This window comes from Sturnus vulgaris, chromosome 19 (genome assembly GCF_052056855.1).
Source record: "Sturnus vulgaris isolate bStuVul1 chromosome 19, bStuVul1.hap1, whole genome shotgun sequence".
NCBI classification, from domain to species: Eukaryota; Metazoa; Chordata; class Aves; order Passeriformes; family Sturnidae; genus Sturnus; species Sturnus vulgaris.
In genome coordinates, this window is record NC_142261.1 from 11,766,265 (window position 1) to 11,785,350 (window position 19,086).

At 43.8% G+C, this 19,086-nt stretch overlaps 2 protein-coding genes across 3 annotated transcripts; both read right to left on the bottom strand.

The window, feature by feature from the left end:
• Window positions 1-7,974, bottom strand: LOC106864953 (solute carrier family 2, facilitated glucose transporter member 11-like). Its single transcript, XM_014894739.2, has 12 exons — window positions 7,866-7,974; window positions 6,839-6,937; window positions 6,079-6,239; window positions 5,483-5,607; window positions 5,042-5,171; window positions 4,272-4,420; window positions 3,720-3,907; window positions 2,628-2,738; window positions 2,031-2,132; window positions 1,635-1,710; window positions 723-850; window positions 1-391 (listed from the first exon to the last, which is right to left on the bottom strand). Exons 1-12 carry the CDS (start codon window positions 7,887-7,889, stop codon window positions 182-184), a joined length of 1,503 nt encoding a protein of 500 aa, XP_014750225.1. The 5' UTR covers window positions 7,890-7,974; the 3' UTR covers window positions 1-181.
• Window positions 7,975-9,589: 1,615 nt separating this feature from the next.
• LOC106864817 (solute carrier family 2, facilitated glucose transporter member 11-like) lies at window positions 9,590-17,912 on the bottom strand. 2 transcript variants are annotated; one of them, XM_014894479.2, is made up of 11 exons: window positions 17,645-17,876; window positions 16,672-16,832; window positions 16,068-16,192; window positions 15,041-15,170; window positions 14,499-14,647; window positions 13,541-13,728; window positions 13,097-13,207; window positions 12,115-12,216; window positions 11,697-11,772; window positions 11,236-11,363; window positions 9,590-10,856 (listed from the first exon to the last, which is right to left on the bottom strand). In XM_014894479.2, exons 1-11 carry the CDS (start codon window positions 17,738-17,740, stop codon window positions 10,650-10,652), a joined length of 1,473 nt encoding a protein of 490 aa, XP_014749965.1. In that variant the 5' UTR covers window positions 17,741-17,876; the 3' UTR covers window positions 9,590-10,649. The 2 variants fall into 2 exon arrangements, with proteins under 2 accessions (XP_014749965.1, XP_088032278.1); XM_088176152.1 differs by lacking the exon at window positions 16,672-16,832 and having other exon boundaries at window positions 17,645-17,912.
• Between the last annotated feature and the right edge of the window lie 1,174 nt (window positions 17,913-19,086).

The following is a 19,086-nucleotide window of genomic DNA, read 5'->3' on the forward strand; positions in this document are numbered from 1 at the left end:
TTTGCAAGAACTATGGCTATGTTTAATCCTATCTTCATCCTGCTCTTAATCCTGCACAGAACTTTCTTATAAAGTAACATAGACACAAATCTTGCTGCTTTAAAATGACAGCAATGGAGAAAAACGTGTAATGCAATTGATGTGTTATGCCTGAACAGTGGAAATTACTTATGGCGGCTTCTCAGAGCTTGGTGCAGAATGTCTTTTCTTCAGCAGCATACATCTCCACAGCCTGATGACGTTTTTTCCTCTTAAACTGGCAGGTTTGGAATTTTTCTGTGATTTCAGAGGCTGACTTCCCTTTTGTTTCTGGGAGGAACAGGTAGATAAGAACGACTGAAATGAGCAGGACAGCAATAAAGATGAGGAAGCAGAAAGGACCAAGAAGCATCTGGAGATAAAAAATAGAACAAGATGAGTGATATCCTTGGCAGCACTTGCCCTATAGATTCTTGAAACTTGTTGATTTGTTCCTGTGAAATAAGGAATAAGCTCATTTTACAGAAACAATATTTATCTTTTCAATCTGTTCTTGGGGCAGCAGTTGTTATCTGAAATATTGGGAAATGTTTTATAGAAATGGCCTCCATATGCCATAGCAATGAGGGATTCACAGTTTTGATCATCTACAAGTCATTTCATCCTACTCCCTGTCGAGATCAGCCTAGAATTCCATATTAAAGTGACAGAGTCAGAGAGAAGATTTGAATCAAATTACATACTACAGCAAAGGGGAAAATCATTCCAGTGAAGGTGAGGCCCAGCCAAATGACGATTCCACCAATTACAAAAGCGGAGGCCCTTGTTGACAGGGTGAAGATTTCATTCATGACAGCTATAACAACTCCAGCTGAGGGAAAAAAAACAATATAAAAAGTGATAGAAACGTTGTAATTGAGCATTTCCCATAGAAGACACCTCAGCTTCGCTACTGTGGGAATTCTGTTGTGTTCTCAAGACATTCATGGGTGTCAGGTACAACCCTCACAGTACTAAAGGATGACATTTGAATTTGGAGACTTTAGTAACTACTGGTTGTGTTTAGTCAGAGAACTTCTGGAGTAAACCCTGGTCTTAGGTGAGTGGGGTTCCAGCAGAGAGCTGTAAGTTTGGGACTGGTGTTACTGGTGTAGGTGTTGAAGGGTGCTATTAAGAGAGGACAAGCAAGGACAGAGCAGTGCTAAGAGACAGATCATGCATGCTGTCAGGTGTCAGTCTTTCATACAGTAGGATTTTACAGGTAAGTTGAGAAAACTCTGGTATTTTAGAAAAGCCTACCTCTGCCCTTTGACAGAGATCAGCCATCTGAACCTGTATGCACTGAACAGTAATCACACCCTGCAAAACAAGGCTTCATGAATTGATTAACAAGAATTTATTCGGTTTGAACCTGTAATCCAATGAGAGAAAACAGGGTCCTGATTCATCTGTGAATGATTTAATGTATTTTGTTAAATAAATTGTTTCTTGGATAATTAATTCATCAAAAATCGAGATTCCCTCAATCTCAGTCTTAATTAAGCTGCTGATTTTCAAAGATATACTCAAACATTCTAGTTCCACTTCTATACATTCATGGCCTACACTTTTCCCTGTGGTCTGAGCCTTCCTGTTGCTTCTGTTGTGGTACTCACCTGGTCCTAGTCCATAAGCAATGATGAATAAAAAGATGAGAATAACACTGCAGTAACGCAGCCAGAGGAACTGATCCTAGACAAAGTGAAGGGAGGGAAGAGAAGGAAAATTAATTTTATAGCTGTAACACATCTGATCCAAGCACAGGAACAGCAATATTTGTGAAAAAGCCCATGATGCTAAGCTGGGTAAGAGATGCTTTCCAGGCCTGCTTATCTTTCTTTACTGAACACAGTGGAAGGCCAGGGCAGCTCACGGTGTCACATCTACAGATGTGAGCTTGTGCTTAGAAGCCATTCTGACCTGCTGGTTTGGGCAGGAAAGCTAAGGCTGACTCTGCTGTCCTGCCTAGAGAATTCTGATGCAGGCCCACTCCCAGAGAGGCATTTGCTTACACTCAGCAGAAGGCTTGTTTCAAGCAACACCAGTATCAGTGCCATCAGGAAATAACCACCACACAGGAGCTTTCGGCGCCCAAACCGATCGATTATGGAGCTCTGAGGAACAGAAAAAAGGGACATTGCTGGAAGCATGGCAAAATCCAACTGTGAGCCATGATCAAATCAAGCATTCTCCTTGAGTTCTGTTTGCTTCAGAGAACACAAATCTTATTGGCATCAACTTTGTTGTTTTATTGAATTCCTTCTAGACTCTACGCTAAGAATTACCATCACTGCCCACTTCTTAAACACTGTAATCAACAGAAGCACCTAGCAGCTCCATTTGAATGTATAGATATACATAAATATATGGAAATGAGTACACATCTTTTTGTTTGAATGACACTTCACAAGGGGTTCTTATAAGAAATTAAGATGAATGAAGATGGGACAAAACATGAAAGTTGGGACAAAATTTGCAGTGAATGGTAACAACCACTGTACGGATTTATGCAGCACCACAGAAAAATTATTTGCTTCATAAAGAGAAGATTCATTTGTTTCAAGAAATAATACTTGAATTCTTAAAACCCCCAGGAAGCTCTGACTTACACAGAACACGATAGAGATGAGTTCAGAGATTGAAACTCCTAGAGATACATATGGGATTATGTTTTCCGGCAGGTTGGCTGTCAAAAAAATTTCTGAGGTGTAAAAGGTGATCTGGGAAATAAGAAAAATAAAGCACAGTTAATAGATGTGACATGTGATTATCCAGCATCACTTAGAACTAGATTTGTCATCACTGCAAAACCAGCAATACAATATTGGGCCATAGTAGAGGTAACATAGCTGCTCCAGATGTGAGAAATCAAAAGGTTAATGGCAATAAAGGAAAAGGATTTATAAGGGGAAAAAAGAAAGGAAAAAAAAAAAAGCAGTTGAAAGTTGCCTGCAAGACATGGGGAAAAGGTATAATTTTGGCAAAAAGGAAAAGGAAAGGGTCAAGACAAGAGACACAAAAGCAAATCTCAGTCTCAGCACACCATACATTGTCAAGCAAACAATTGATTCTGTTGCCCTTTTCCAGTTGCTAAACAGAAGCTGCTCATCTGCAGAGTCCCTGAGGGAATGGGCACCATTTTCCTGCCAGCAGAGTGCAGAGGGAATTCCATTGCTGGCAGCTGGAATGAACCACCTCCATCCAGCACAGGCTGCACCAGGGCTTATGGGGGAGGCCCCCAGACAAGTGCTAACATGGAGGGGAATGACTGCCAACCTGGGCTGCACTGGGCTCAGCCAGCTCTACGTGGGAAGAGCTGAAAGGATGGGAAAATGTCCTTTCTCAAATGAAAGAAGCTGGGTGGCAATAGATGGCCCTCTGCTGCTGCAGAAGTCAAAGAAAGTGGTACTGGGTTGTTGTAAGCCTCAGGATGCTTGTAACCCTTTCCTTTACAGATTCCTTGGTGGTGCTGCCAGGGCAATGAAGGCAACAGTGCCCTTGCAGGAACTGAGGCTGAGCTGGAGCTCTTGGATTCCCACCTGAGAAACTCCCTAAAAGTTATGAACAATCCTGGGGGTGATACCACTGGTGTCAGGCAGTGAGGAGGAATAATGTAGACCCAGAGGAAAGGGACCAGTCGGCATTGTGGCACTTTGGAGACTTAATAGCAGATCCAAGCATGGAAATAGGGCATACTCAACTGCACTGAGGCCACAGAGCTGCAGACTCAGCAAAAGGAGGAGCATGGTACACAGCTGTGGGTACACTGAGCGTTCTCTCAGCACCTCTAGGACATTCATGATTTTGGTGCCTTTTGTCATAGCCTTTTCCTTCATCAAGTCATCAAATTCTGTGTGATAATTCCCTTCTCCCCAGAGTTGCTTCATGGCTACAGAAGAGACAGAATGAAGTATACTGCTCCATCATTTGATCCACTCATAATTCTGTGGTTTTCAACTTTTAATGACGCTGAACATTTGCAGTTGAGTCCATGCTTTGAATCATCAGTTACTGAGCAAAGGACTGGAAAGAGCATCACTTACTGGAACATGGTGAAACTTCCCTGGAAAATGCTGTAGCTGTTAGGGGTAGATCTTAAATGTCTCTGGTGACTCTGCTTGATCTGGAGGACTTTTATCATGTAATTATCAAGAAATCTGTAGCTGGCTAATAGAAAAGCCAATTCCTGCTGTTAGCTTCACTTTCCCAAGAAATATGATTTAACAAACTGAGGATCTAAAGTTTTATTTTACCTTTCAAGCAACCAGCTTTGTCTTCTTTTTGCATCAAGAGGTAGGGTGGGGACTCAGGAAAGAATGGCAAAAAGAGCAGTTGAATCAATGCCACCAACCCAGAGAAGGACAATAGCACATTCCACATGTCTTCAGTTCCTAAAAGATCTCTATGAAAGCATGTTAGAATCTATTAATAGTCCAGAAAATTACAGTTTGTAACTAAATTGGTAATTCCTAATTCTAGGCTAGCTAAAGAGACACAAAATACATACAGTCATTGAAAAGTTCCATTGAAATAGATGATTAGGTTAGCAATAGGAAAATAGACTAATATTTTATTTTATTGGACTAATACTTTATTTCTTCTGCATGACTGACATTTTTCTTAGACTTTTAATTTCTGAAGGTCAGAATATTCCCACAACAGCTCTCTGAAACAACATTGCAACTCTGCATGAGGTTATCAGGAAATTAGCAAAACGTTTGGATCTCATAAATTTACTAAGAGTATTTACATACAATGTTTTTTTATTAACTTCAGCAGAGAGACTGCACCTCCAGACAGAGCCATCCTCTCTCAAGAGGAAAGCCTTTCTCTCCCCAGGGAGTGACATGGAAAGCTCAGTGACTTGTGTAGGGTAGATGTCTCCTTTTTGACTGCTGTAGTTGAGCAAAATAAACCCCTACCTTTGGTGTATGTCTGTTTCTAGGACTGGGAGAACACCACTTCCCTTCTATATAGAAGAAAAATAAATATAAAACAGGCTGAGAAGGAGTAACACAAGCACCTTAATCCAAGAATTCTTGCTACAGTTTTTCCTAGTGCAAGAAACACAGTGGAGGTGACATTTATAAATCCACGCAGCTTCTTAGGTGAGATCTCTCCAGCATACTGAACATGGGCATTCATATGTATTCCTAAAGGGAGAAGACAGGAGAGTGCTAAAGCTGTGGAAAGAGAGAGGGTCCCTTCTCAGTTCCCTTTCAGCTCTCTCCTCCCTCTTCTGAACCCTTTCTCTGCTGAAAATGGGCTAAAAATGTACCTTTTACTTTAAGTTTAGCTAATCCATCAGATCTCTCTACAAGACCTCCTGAAGGCAAAGGACAGCTCATCTTACCTTGCCCCAGTCTGGGTTACAGCTCATTCCTCATTCCTGGGCACTCCCAGCAGGAAGATTTCTGTATCCACCCCAAAGAAGTCCCGTTACCATGGGATAGTGGAGTCCTACCAGCAGCGATGCCCTCGAGGAAGCGCCCAGCCAGGATCATCTCAAAAGCCTTGGCTCTCCTGCTGAAGCCAGTGTGCAGCGTGGCTATTATCAGCACCACGTCATTGAGCAGTAGGCATTTCTTCCTGCAAGAGTGAGCAACACGTGCCTATGAACCGTATTTCACTTTTTCTTCCTTGGCTCATGTCTGACTCTTCTCCTCTGCGTTTACAGACTGTAGCCATGGCCGTGTTTAAACCCATTGCTGATAGGAAAACCAAATCTGGACATGAAAAGGCACAATGTCTTTGCAGAGGAGTGGAAAGAGAAAGGCTAGACTCCTCTTACTCGCTGTGTGAGGCTGAAGGAAACTCCTGCAGGGTCAAATGTCAGCAAAAATACAGGAATTGTATGTCAACAAAAACTGTGATGAGGGAATCAGAAATATCTGCATGCTCTTGTCTCTGCAATGCACCCAGGTGTAGTTTTACATGCTGGGTAAATTCTGTGGCAGCAGGGGGCAGTGAAATTCTGATATCCCTTCTGTTAGCTGGGTAATATTTAATCGCTTCCCCTGTTGCAGCTCTGGGTAGTGAGACACCAGGAAATGTACTTACTTTCCAAATTTTGCAGTCAGGTACCCGCTGCACAGACACCCTATCATCCCCCCAATGCAGTACACAGACACGATGAAGGACCACAGCAGCATCAGGGTCTCCTGAGGCAGCACAGAACCGTATCGCTCCAGCCAGGTTTCATTGATAAACTTCTGAATATACTGGGACAAAAAAGAGATTTCTGTTCCACCAAGGCACTCATCGTAATGTTCTTCATAATGTTTACAATTAAAAAAAAAAAATCGATTAATAGTCGTGACTAAAAGCGTGACTATAGGACATTTGTTTGCAAATAAGGATTGATATTTCCTCTCATACAGCCTAATAGTGTACAAGCATCTTTCAAAAGTTAATTATACTCTTTAGTGTGTTGAATCCTACCTCACCTACACCAAAAAATTAGGGCCTTATATCCATTACAGTGAAGTGCAAATGTTCTTGTGGCCAGTAATGGATATAAAGAGGAAAGGAGGCTGACTCTTTCAGCTACCTTTGGTTTTCTTTTTTTTTTCTCCATGGCATAAACTTTAAGGAGTTATCTGAAAATGCTGTTTCCACAAAATTCTATGGGAGGTTGTATTTGGAGCACAGCTCCTTGCAATCATGCAAGCTTTGACAGTGACAGCGTGGCACTGGAAACAGCTGGGAATAAAGTGACAAAGCAACACCTAAGAGCTTTTGTAAAGCATCTGCAAAGTGTGCGGCCTGAGACAGGAGGAACGGTTAGAGATGGGATTTTCTTTCCTGCAGCTTTGCCTACCGGAGAAGTGTAATTGATCACAGACATTTGAAAACCAGAGAGGTGAGTTCCACCAATTCCCAGCACCACAATCATGAGCCATAGCCTCCGGTATTGAACCTGCCAAAGAGAATGAAACACATCCTAACAAACTCCTGACACCAGCACGCCTTGCAGACCATGAGAGCATTTACAGGACCTTATATCTTCACATTTCTACGACTAAGAAACCTTTAACGTGCAAAAACCTATCTTGAATTTGACAATAATTAAGCAAAATTCATTGTTAAATTGTTAAAATCCTAATCTGTGCATTCTGCCACCTTCCTCTCCTGGTTATTAGCAATCTGAAAAGATAAATTCTCTAATTCTGTTAGCTCTGCTAATCACAGAAAACAAAAATCACAAAAGCCTTATTGAGATCATTTGTGTTTACCTTTGTACTAGAAAGAAGCTACAGCTTTCTTGAATCCCTTTTTGCTTTCACCTTTGCCTTCTCAGGGACAGTGTTTACCATTTTCCAGAGATGACTCAAGTCTGTCCTCTCAAAACTTATTATTCTTTTACATTTTACTTTTATCAACCCTGTATGAAATGACATTTTAGAGGCCCTATCTGAATGAGTCCTATTGGAAATGCTGTGTTTCTATGACATACACTGAATTTCAGAGCATTTCTCACAAGCACATATGTTTTCAGGCATTTACTCAGGTCACACTTTAAACTGATGAGTATCCTCGATTGTCCTTGAGAGTGTAGAGCAGTAGAGTGGGAGAGTTTTTTGTGTTTTGTGTTTTTCACTATGTTCTGTATCTTCCCCCAAATTCCCATCTCTCCTGGTTTCCCATGTCCTCTTTTAAACCTCTCACTGTTTTGCATTTCTAATGTACTTTCTGCAGATGCCATTTAGTCAGTCATTGCTCAACCAGTGTTGTCCCGAGCTCTGTTGCCCATTTTTATTACAAGAAACAACTATTCCCTTTGCTGCAATTAAAGACCACACTGCTGTTAGTGACCTGGGCTAGAACACAAGAATTTGGATACTCACCAGGTCTGAGAGGAAACCAGCCATTTCCCCTTGAAACCCTGCCTGCTCTGAGAGCCCTTGTCAAGTCTGCCAGATGAGAGAGATGGGTTCCACACTGGGATTATAAGAGTTTGGGATCACAGCACAGAAGTTAATTTCTAACTATGTGGCTTTTAGCAATTTGTGTCCTCCCCTGACACTGGCCAGAGCCTCTTCTCGCTGGTTTAATTATTCTGAGACCCAGATATCACAGGCTGATTACAACACTGGTAAATGTTTATCCTTCTTGAATTGGGAGCATTTACCCCTACTCACACTGCTAAAACCCCTGTGTGTCCCTGCAGTGTGAGCAGTCAGCCAGTGCCACCATCTCCCCTTCAGTGGAGCACAGCCCCTCTTCACCTCTCTGAAAAGCAGCTTGGGCAGGGGAGGTTTTCACCCCCTCCAGTCTACAACAGGCCTTTAGGATTGAAGTTCAGCCATAATGCCTCTTCTTGCCTGCTGGAAGATTTATAATTGCTTGAACAATTTCCCAGATGTAGGAAATGAAGTATTGGAATATTGGCATTTCGTGTCCCTGTTAACACCCAGTTTTTTAGAGAGGCTCAGAGTTTTTCCAGAGCCTTCAGAAGCCTGTCTGTAACAGAGGAATTGACCCACTGTGTGCCACAGCAAGATGCCACATCTCAGTGGGCAAGGAGCTGATGAGCCTGGAGGAACTAGAGGGGAAATGAAGATTTTTCTTTGAGCTGAGGATGGAAGGAAAGACACACATGGCAGCTCTGGACCTTTCTGGAGAGGTTTCTAAACATCATCTGTGGCTAGTTTGTAACATCTGGCTGATCCAACAGTCCCTGCAGAGCCCTGTTCCTCTTGCTCCTGCTGTCTGTGTCCCTCCTAGAATACTCTACTGCTGTCTCATTTTCGTCTGGCCTCATGCTATTGTTCAGTGCTGTATGATGGAAAAAGCAAGCCTTAAATGCCTAGTACAGCTTTTATTAATTTTTCTAAAGAAGAGGGCAAGATGCATCCCTCCACCTAGGATTTGAACCCTCCAAGAAATGTTCTTTTTCCAGACCCAGTGTGGAGCTCACCCAGTACCCTGGACGTGGAGGGATTTTGTTTCCAGAGATGCCCCTGTGTTGCATCCTGGATCCTGGAACTGCAGAGTCACAAGTACATCTTCAACCTTTATTCCCAATCCATGATAATTTATGGCAGTGTCAATGATTTACCACACTTCCCCTCTTGTGGACAGCCTTTAGTAGGAGGGGACAAGTGAGGCAGGTTGAACACAGTCATGCTGTAGAAAGATGTGTGTAAGGAAATGAGTTTTTAATGTCTTGTAAGACAGTAAAAACTTCCTCCTTGGGAACCAGTAAGTTTGAGAAACACCAAACCAAATAATGACCTTTAAAATAATAAATTAACTAATATTTTCTTTTCAAAACACTTCCAATGCTTTTTTTTATTTCCCCTGCATTTTTGACCAGAAGAAAACCAGAAGATATGTTGGTTGTTAAAGTGGCACTGTGCAATCTATGATCTCAAGCCTTGAAACAATAAGCTTCTTTTTTTTTTTTTGGTAGTATGATAATTGTCATAGGAGGGATGGCTGTGTTGGGAAAGTTCCCTGCTCCTGGCATTAGCTTTTAGTACTGCCACAAAAACTGCTGGAGGACAATGTGAAGATAAAATAACAGGAGCCTTAGGGCTGTGAAAGAAACTGCTGCTCAATATTCAGATCCTTTTGCAAAATTTATTGTACAGCATCTGCATCAGTTGGTAGTGAAGATCTCATCTCCAGAGCAGGACAGACACAATATTCCTTGACCCCCACAACACTGCCCCAGAAGATGGGGTCTCCTGACTCTTCATTCAGTGAAAATCATTCCAGGCACAATCAGAAGGATGTGTTTCCCTAGTCACAGCTTTTTACAGAAAACTGTAAAGCATGAAGAAGACCAAAAACGAACACAAATGAAAGGTTTTAGAATGAAAATGTGAAATATTCAGAGACCTGGAAAGAAAAGCAGACAGTCACACATATGGATTAAATTCCCTCTTTTCTGTCTTATGTGGAGCAGTTACTCTCAGGGCAGAATCTCACTGAAGCCCAGTGTTCTCCAGGCTGAAGAGACACTACACAATCATTGTCAATGGAAAAGGAGAATCTGCCCACTGGATTTGCCCACTCATGTTTTCCTGCTGCTCTGCTTTCTTTGCTCATTGCTTTCTTTCAGTGCTCACACATCCCTGTCTTTCCCAACAGAAGAATTTCCACGATTGTAAACGTGGGGGGAGCACTGCACACTGATTCTGCCTGCTGACAGGCAAGGCACTCTCCTTCCACTGTACTGAAGAGCTAAACTCTCCTTTTCCTGTCAACTGAAGCTTCTTCTCTGGGAAAGCTCAGTGGCACTGAATTGTTGATAGGAGCACATAATTTCAGTGTCAGAGCTCTGTCTTCTTTGCAAGTTTGTTGAACCTCTGGGCCTTCACTTCTCCCAGCTGTGGAGTCCTGGTTTTGCCAAGAAAATAGCAGATCCTGTGTTTTCAGTTTACAACTGCAAGCTTGGAGGGACTGACAAAGATCTTATTTTCTCTATAAACTGTGTTAATTTTTTTTCTACAGAGGAATTAATTCAGCTCGTGTCTCAGGAGCTGGAGAGAACCACCAAGTTCATGCTGCACCCTGTGCTGAAGGTGATTTTTTTTTGTGGATCTATGGATTCTCTCTTGCTTAGTGAGACTTCTGGGCACACCAGTAATAAAAGAACAAAATATGAAGTGGAGGTTTTGTTCTTAAAGCCTAGTCACAGTCACCAGTGAGCAGTTACTCTGCTGTAGGGCTGCCTGTCCCTTCTTTCCACGGTAGTTCAGGCGGTTGAACTCCTCCATGACCTGCAGCATGCTCTTCCCTTTGGTCTCTGGCAGCACCAGGAATACAAAAATAGCCATGGACAGGCAGTATGTCAGGAAAATGATGAAACATAAATTACCAAGACCTTCCTACAGGAAAGCAAAGAGAAAAATGTGTTCATAAACATTTGATTTCTTTCTCTTATGTTATGGAGTTTCTGGGTTTGTATTTACTAATAGGGCTTGGTCAGAGACTGAGTTGATATAAATCCTGCTGCAAATGACATCTGACAGTGTTGGTGCCTCTGTCACTGTGTCTGTGCTGTCTTTGTCACTCTAACTTGTGTAGAATTAGAAGCATTTTGTGGGTTTGCTCCACTTCCAGTAAATACCTGGTTAAAGGTACCATCAGAACTGCAATTAATTTGGGCTCTGTCTGTGGCATGATGTGTTGATAAGAGAAGCATGCTCTGGGTTTAAGAGGGGTCTAACTTCCTCTGAACTGAATCAAACACCCTACTTTGCTTACCACAAGGAAAGGGAACACAAGTCCAAGGACAAAGAGCTGAATCCAGTTTGTAACACCATTAAAAACATAAGCAGTTGGTCTGTACGAGTGAATGAATATTTCTGTGATCAAGGGGCATACTACTCCACCTGAAAAAAATATTGAAGAAAGAAGGAAGCTTAGAAATTTTGCAAGATGCTTCTGTACCTCATACTTAATTTTGCTGCATAAGTTCATGGCTTTAAGTGGCCAGGAAGTGTCTGAAGTGGTGCTTGGCTCTTCAGAAAAAAGGCATGTAGGAATGCAGTAGGAAATTCATTTTACCTCCTACCATAGTTTGGATGGAAATATCAGCACCTGCCCTGAATTAGAAGTAGGGATTAATGTCTATTGTGGAACAGCTATGCTGGGATCTCTCCTAAAGGCTGCAGTGAGGAAGGAATGAGTGAATAAATGAAACAATTCCAGTAGAAAATACCAACCTGGCCCAACACCAAAGCTCATGATGAAAATAAAGACAAGTGCCACAGAGCAGTATGGTACCCAGAAAAAGGAGTCCTGTGGTAGGAAATGAAAAGCAAATAAAATCAGAAATCAGAATTTTATTTATCTAGCTCCATTACAAATGTTCATCACTACTAAGTATGTCAATGTTTAACATAGATCTATTTCCTCTACTTTCAGGAATTTCATGAGGTAGCCTTGGCAGTGATCTTGGTTGTGTAAAGCTACTGACTTTAATCCATGTGTACATGGCTAGGAACAGACCTCTATGAATATGAAGGTTAGCCCCAAAAATACTTCTATTCACTAAAAAGTGATTTGTGGGGAGGGAAGCAGTCCTGATATCTGTCATACAATAAAACATGGCACAGTTCTAATGCATCAGTGGGGTCTTACCTGCAGTGAGAGCGTGACTGTGAGGAGCCCTAGAGCCAAGGCCATCACTGTGTAGTTTTTCCACAGCAGTGTCTTCCTCCCTGCACGATCAATGAGGAAGCCCTGCAAGCAGGAGGAGATGCTGCCAGCTCCAAGGGACAGCTGCTGCTGAGCTGCACAGTCCCTGCCTTCACTGGCCAGGCAGGGAATCACTGGGGCACTGGGCACTGGGAGCTAGCACCTCTCTGGGAGTGTGGGGAAAGGCAGCTGGGGGGCCTGGGCAGGAGCAGGAGCTGCAGGGAGGAGCAGGAGGTGCAGGAGGAGCAGGAGGTGCAGGAGGTGCAGGGAGGAGCAGGTGGTGCAGGAGGTGCAGGAGCTGCAGGAGCTGCAGGAGCTGCAGGGAGGAGCAGGAGGTGCAGGAGCTGCAGGAGGTGCAGGGAGGAGCAGGAGGTGCAGGAGCTGCAGGGAGGTGCAGGGAGGAGCAGGAGGTGCAGGAGCTGCAGGAGGTGCAGGAGCTGCAGGAAGGTGCAGGGAGGAGCAGGAGGTGCAGGAGCTGCAGGAGCTGCAGGAGCTGCAGGAGCTGCAGGGTGCAGGGAGCACTGGCTGGGCAGAGGAGGTCAGAGATGTTGTTCTGCAGGCAAAGGAGAGCCAGGCAGGAGAGCAGAGTGGGAATGCTAGTGCTAATCTGTGATTCCTACAGCCCTGAGTCTGAGCCCTGTCCGACTGACAAATGACATCTGCCCTTCCTCCACGGGGAGCTGGGATTCCCAAGACTGGCCCACAATGAGTTGGGATTTTGACAGAAAGACTCAACTGTTTCCAGAAGCTCAACAGAAATGTCCATGTCTGCAGGGTGTGGAGAGAGGACTTCGGGGAATCTGATCAGTTCCATGGTTCATTTGTCGCAAAAATTTGATTCCTGAAGCTCTATTTATAGTATTTCTAAAGATCAAAATGAGCAATGTATTGCAGCAGAACAAAATTCAGCTGAAAAGCCACTTACACACAGAACTGTGGAGAGGATCTCAGTGGTACCAACCCCCAGGGAGACATAATGGGTTTGAGAAGGGGGGATTCCAGCCTTTATAAAGATACTGTATGCATAAGAGTAAACCTGGAAAGAATAGAAATTTGTGAAAGCTGTGCACATGTGGCCATGTTTACACTAGCATCTGTCTTTTTGGATGGAAAATAACTAACCAGACTTTAACAAAATAGAAAATCGTCTTGTCATAACAGGGTAATCCATAGAAAAGCCTTCAGAAGACACTCGCTAAAACACAGCTCTCGACTTATCCCAGGTCCCAGACTTCCAGGGGAAAGGATTGTAATAAACAGCAACCACAGACCCCTCCTTAGGGCACTGTTGCAGTCATTCCCAGCTCCTTGCAGAGTTGCTGAGCAGTTTGCCAGCCAAGCAGAGGGCAGGGCAAAGCAGGGCACGTACCACGTTGGCCCCGATGAGCTGCATGCAGGAGATGACGAGGAACAGAGTGATGAGCTGCCAGCGCACTGCCCTGTCCCTCAGCAGGTCCCAAATGCCCTTGGCCTTCTCCCCACGGATGGCTTTCTGCTCTGACATCATGTCATCTACTTCAGCCATATGGTCCCCATCTCCCCAGAGCTGCTTCAGAGCTGGAAGGACAGGAGAGGTGACCAAGCTCACCAGCACAGACATGAATCCAGAAGATTATTTCCTGCTTTGCAGAGTGTCTTATTAGAACTTCATGCTCTGTTCTTGTGTGAACTTCCTAAAGATCTGGGCTCAGAAATGACACAGGTCCAGAACACTGATGTCTGTTTTTGCCCATAAATATTAATATGACCTCACTTTTGGCTAATAGCTGCTGACAGTCTTTCAGTGTAAGTCACACCTAAATTCCTACTAATCCTTCCCTGAATACCCTCCTGCTAAAGGTGCAGTTCTAGTGCACACTCCAAAACACAGACAAGATAAAACGACTTCTACATATAAAAAAAAGTTTACATCCAAGGAGTTGTATCTTTTGATAGTTAAATACCCACAGTGGCTGTTGCTCAGTTTCTGTCAGTAGCTGCTGTTGGGGTTACAGAAGAACTGGAATGCTTACAGGTCCAGCATGACCGTGCAGAGCCTCAGAGAAGGTTCTGTATCTGTACTCTGACAGCTCAGGGCAGAATCTGCATTGCTGCAAATACAAGCTGTGTGTGATCACCTCCCTTGGAGGACCCTGGCAGAGGGTAAGGGAAATACTTGTGCCAGGAGAGCACAGAAGAGGCTGACTTTCCTTTAAGCTGAAGGTGCTTTCAGAGCCAAAACACCAAGAGTCTTTTTCCCACCTGTACCTCTCTTCTAGACTCATCTGGGGCTTTACTGTGTTCTCCCCTGTTTCCTGAAATGAGCGATTTTTGGCTCATTTCTTTACCTTTGATGCAGCCCTCCTTGTCCTTTCGGTCAATGAGCAGGTAGCGAGGAGAGTCTGGGAAGAAGGGGAGGGTGAGAAGCTGAACAAGGGCAGGGACTGCATTGGCTGCCAGGAGAATTGGCCAGAGAGCCTCCACTCCAAGAACTTCTCTGGAACAAAAGAACAAAAGCAGCAGGGTGAGAGGAGCCGTGTGAGCAGACACGGGATCATCCCCCAGCCCTGCCGGGTGTGTCGGCATCACCTGCAGCACGGTGTTGGCTCCTGCTGCCCAGTGCTGGGCACAGCAAAGCCACCTGTGTCCTCCTGCAGCAGCTGAGGGCTCACAGGGACCAACAGTCCCAGTACAAGTGCTGAAGGAAAACCTGCAGGCGCTGATCCCTCTGTTTCTGATCCATTACCACTCTGATCACATTACCATTATTACAAGATCCAGGAGTTATCAGACTGGGACTGACTGCTCCAAATAGCAGCTGCTGGGCATAAGTGTGCACTGATACATGCATGTATTTTAATAATGGAAGAAATGTTTTAGACTCTCTTACCTGAGACCCAGAGCAAATCCTATAAATTTTCCAGTAGCAATGGAGGTGGAAGCTGTTATGGCAATCAGCCCTCGGAGTTTCCTTGGAGCACATTCCCCAGCATACATGATATGGACATTCTGAGCTAAACCTGCAGTGACAAAGGACTCTTAGGGCAATGCAGATCCTCTAGGTCTGCTGGTTTGGAGGGGTTGGCTGCCTATAGGGGTTGGCTCTCAGATACATTTTTATCTGTGCTGAGGATGTGGCTGCCTGACCTGCAGCATGTGCCCCATACCACGGCCTTGTGCCTTTGCTAAATATTTCACTAGGTAAGTATGGGCCCCTGGGAAATCTGTCCTTCAGCAGGCTGGCCTTCTCTTACATTATTTCCTACAGCCACATATACAGACAGGACTGTGGTTACTCCCTCTAGTCTTAGATGGCATTTTTCAGTGCCTATTCGGGTATGTGTTTTATTTTCTGCTTGAAACCACTAAGTTGGCAAATGCTGTACATTCTATCTGCTCAGTGAATTAATTTTTATCTTCTCTTTTTTTTTTCTGGTTAGTATTATCTTTATCCAGCTGCTCAGGGATAAAAAGCACTGGCAGAATGTAACCTTCTGAGGCATCTGGAAATTAGAGTTGAAAATTCTAATTGAATTGGCTTGAAAACTATTCCCTTGTCTGTAATGTGGAGGGCAGCATCAGGCACAGCAAAAAGCAACAGGAACAACAGAGGCCTGTTCTCTATTGAGTGAGCAGGCTTCCCTGAAATATTGCAGGTTTTGGCTTATCAGAAGTTGGCAGTACCTTTTGTATGGACTGGATGTCAAGATAGAAGAAAGAGAAATGGAGATGCCATACATTATTAATTGAATTATGTTTGTGGTTTCTTATTTAGTTAAAAATGGACTCAGCAATCATTTTCTCTGCAGAATGTAGTAAAAAATCTGTGATCTGTTTACTCAGGCTGGTGAATCTTTGTGACCCTCAGTCACTGCTCTTCCCACTATTTGATACCACAGGTAGGAATGCCAATTTACCTCCACAGACTCCAGAAAACAACCTTCCAGCCATGATCATCTCAAAAGATCCACACAGGCGGCTGAGTCCCATCAGAGCTGCACCCAGCAGAGCAGGGATGTTGGCAAGCAGCAGGGCCTTCTTCCTGGAATTCATTCAAATTAATGTGAGCACAAATACTGCCCTTGCCTCACTCACAGCCTGACAGGAGTGGCACGGATTGTACCGCGGTTACAGACTCAGAGCTGGCTTCTGAGATCAGCTGAAGGAAATGGGAAATGGCAATGGGGAAACTTGTCACAGACTGATGAGGTGGTTGAAGATTTTGATGCCTCTAGTGGAAAGTAAGCTTTGTGAGTGGCTGTCTCTGAAATCCTCTTTAAAATGCATGTACTTCTTGTGTGACTTCCCTGGACTGGATTTACTTTGCACTTTATAAGGGTATGATTTTCCTTGTCATCATTGGCAGATTTTCCATTCTGTTTCTTCACTACACTGGTCTTTAATTGGAAGCCCTGGGCTGCTCACAATGCCACATTACAAGCAGTGTTTCTCCTGAGACAGAGTTTATTTTTCTGCAGTTGTGAGTGTAAACAGAAGGAATGGTGTAACCACTCTTCCTACCTTCCAAACCTAACAGACAAGTACCCAGCAGAGGAGGAGCCCAGGAGCCCACCGATGCTGTAAATGGACACAATAAAGGACCACAACAAAGTGATCATCTCTGCACTGGGAGAGGAGCCATATCTCTTCAGCCAGGTCTCACGGATGAAACTTTGGATGTACTTTAAAAGGAAAAAAAAAACCACAAAACAAACAGTGGGCTCAATCAACATGTGTTTGCATAATTGCACTGCTTTTTAAATTCTCTTATTCTTATTGGTTTTTTTGATACATTTATATCAATAACCTTGGTTGAAATCTTAGCCCCAGTGAAATCAATGGGAATTTTGCCATTAACATCCTTGAAGCTGATGTTTTAGCAATGAAATCCAATGAATATATCAATATTAAGTATCAACTGTGAGTGCCAGTAAGAGAATGGTAGTCTGGTCTTCTGTACCTGTCCTAAACCCTGATTTTTTTCTCTACCTGATCTTTTCTTGCCATTCCTGCTTGTCTCTGGTAACACTATGAGCTGAGTGTCCTTGGTACCATTCAGGATGACAAACACCTTCCCCAGTTTTCCTTTTCCAGCTACAGGTAAGAGTGCTGACCTCAGCTCTAGAATAGTCCTTCCCTGCCCTATTTCACCTTAGAGCCACTTGGAAATTGTGTGTGTGATCAGGCACATGGTACAAGGGACTCCCTGAGCAATGGAGAGAGGAGAATGCCCTGGGAGCAATCCCACTCAGCAAGGGGAAAATGCCTGACTTTATGATATCATTCATCCTTCCCTTTCCCAGTTCTGTCACATCAGACAGAAATTCAAACCTCATGAAACACAAGAGCAGTAGCAGCTACTCTTAGAACTAAGAAACCACGATAAGTCTAATTTTGAAAGCACAAGTAAAAAGTTATCCATTGCATATAGAGGCATGAATGCCAGAGAACAGTGAAATCCTGGTAGCTCAATCTTTGAGCTCTCCATGCTTACCTCAGCAGGAGAATTGATAATGGAGACCTGCAATCCATAGTGGAAAGCTCCAGTAATGCCCAGGACAAAAGCCAGGAGGAAAAGGTTGTAGCTCATTTTCTTGCAGGAAATAAAACCAGCAAACAAAGTGGTTCAGCTATCCAGACATGCCTCCAAATGTCCTGTGGTTTCCTTGGGAACTCTAACAATTTGAGCAATGCCACACACTTGCCTCCTGCTCCTTGGTCCTCTGAGACCAAGGAGACAGCAATAAGAAAACACAGCTACTAAAGCCCAGGGGAGGGAGGACCCTGAGTACAGACCAAGCTCACAGGTGCCTCCCAGAACCCAGTTACACACTTCAGTGCTTCTGTCTCCAGCTTTGGCCATCTTAATCTGCACTGTCATAGTTGTGGGAGCATAGTGCAATGTGCAAGCATTTTATGAACAATTCCAGCTATTTGTCCTTTCTTCTTCTCCTTTCCCACTTGTTAGCTTACCTAAATGAGTGTCTTGCTCAGTGACTTGGGTGAAACTAGATAGACATTTGGGCATTGAAGGGCAATCCTGGTTTCAGAGTTTATTCACCTTTTCTTAGAACTCTCTGATAGGAGGCTTAAGAATATAGGACTGCAATACTCAACCTCTGCCTCTGCTCCCTGTTACTGTCTTGGGAATATTCTGGCCAGCAATGAGAGTGTGATGCTGCATCTCTATGCCTGAATATTTCATATTCAGACAATGACTGCTGAGCATTTACAAGCTGATTTCTAATCAGGGGAATGTCATTGCTTGAATGGGCATCAAACCTCTTCACACCAACTTGCATGCAAAGGTAGTCATCCCCACCTGCAGTCTAGGTCTTTCCTGGTGATTTCTTTGGCTAGTTTAGAAAAAGTTCATTTTTATATAGAGAAAGAGGAGCCTGAGATAATATTTCAACACGTCATTTTGCTCTCTGGCAGTGTTTACACTCCCGTTGGTTTGTCATGCTGAGTGGTTTGTTGTTGTTGTGTTGGCTGCTGCTGAAGCTGGGGATAGCTGGTGAGCTCCTGCCAGGGCTCTGGGCAGGCTCTGGCAGCTGCTGTGCACAGCAAGAGCTGCAGGAGATGAGTAAAGGGCAATGAGGAAAGCACCAATGGAAGTCGAAGTCCAAGGACTGGAGCAAACTGGAGTGGGCTGGCTTGGACTCACAAAGTCGTGGGCTGGGTAATCATTTATCACATCCAAAGGAAAAGTTCGTGAGTGCTACCTTGAGCCTCAATTCAGAAAAGCCTTTTTAAGCCAACTTGGCCAAGACAGACAATGACTGTGCATCCAACTGCTGAATTATCAATTGACTGATCAATTGACTCTCTGAGAGTGATGGTCACTGGCTGGAAGTTCAAGTCTGTATCCCTATAAGAGGTAACAGATGCTAGGAAAGTTTAATGTCAGTTTTAAATCCTGACTATAAAATCTTT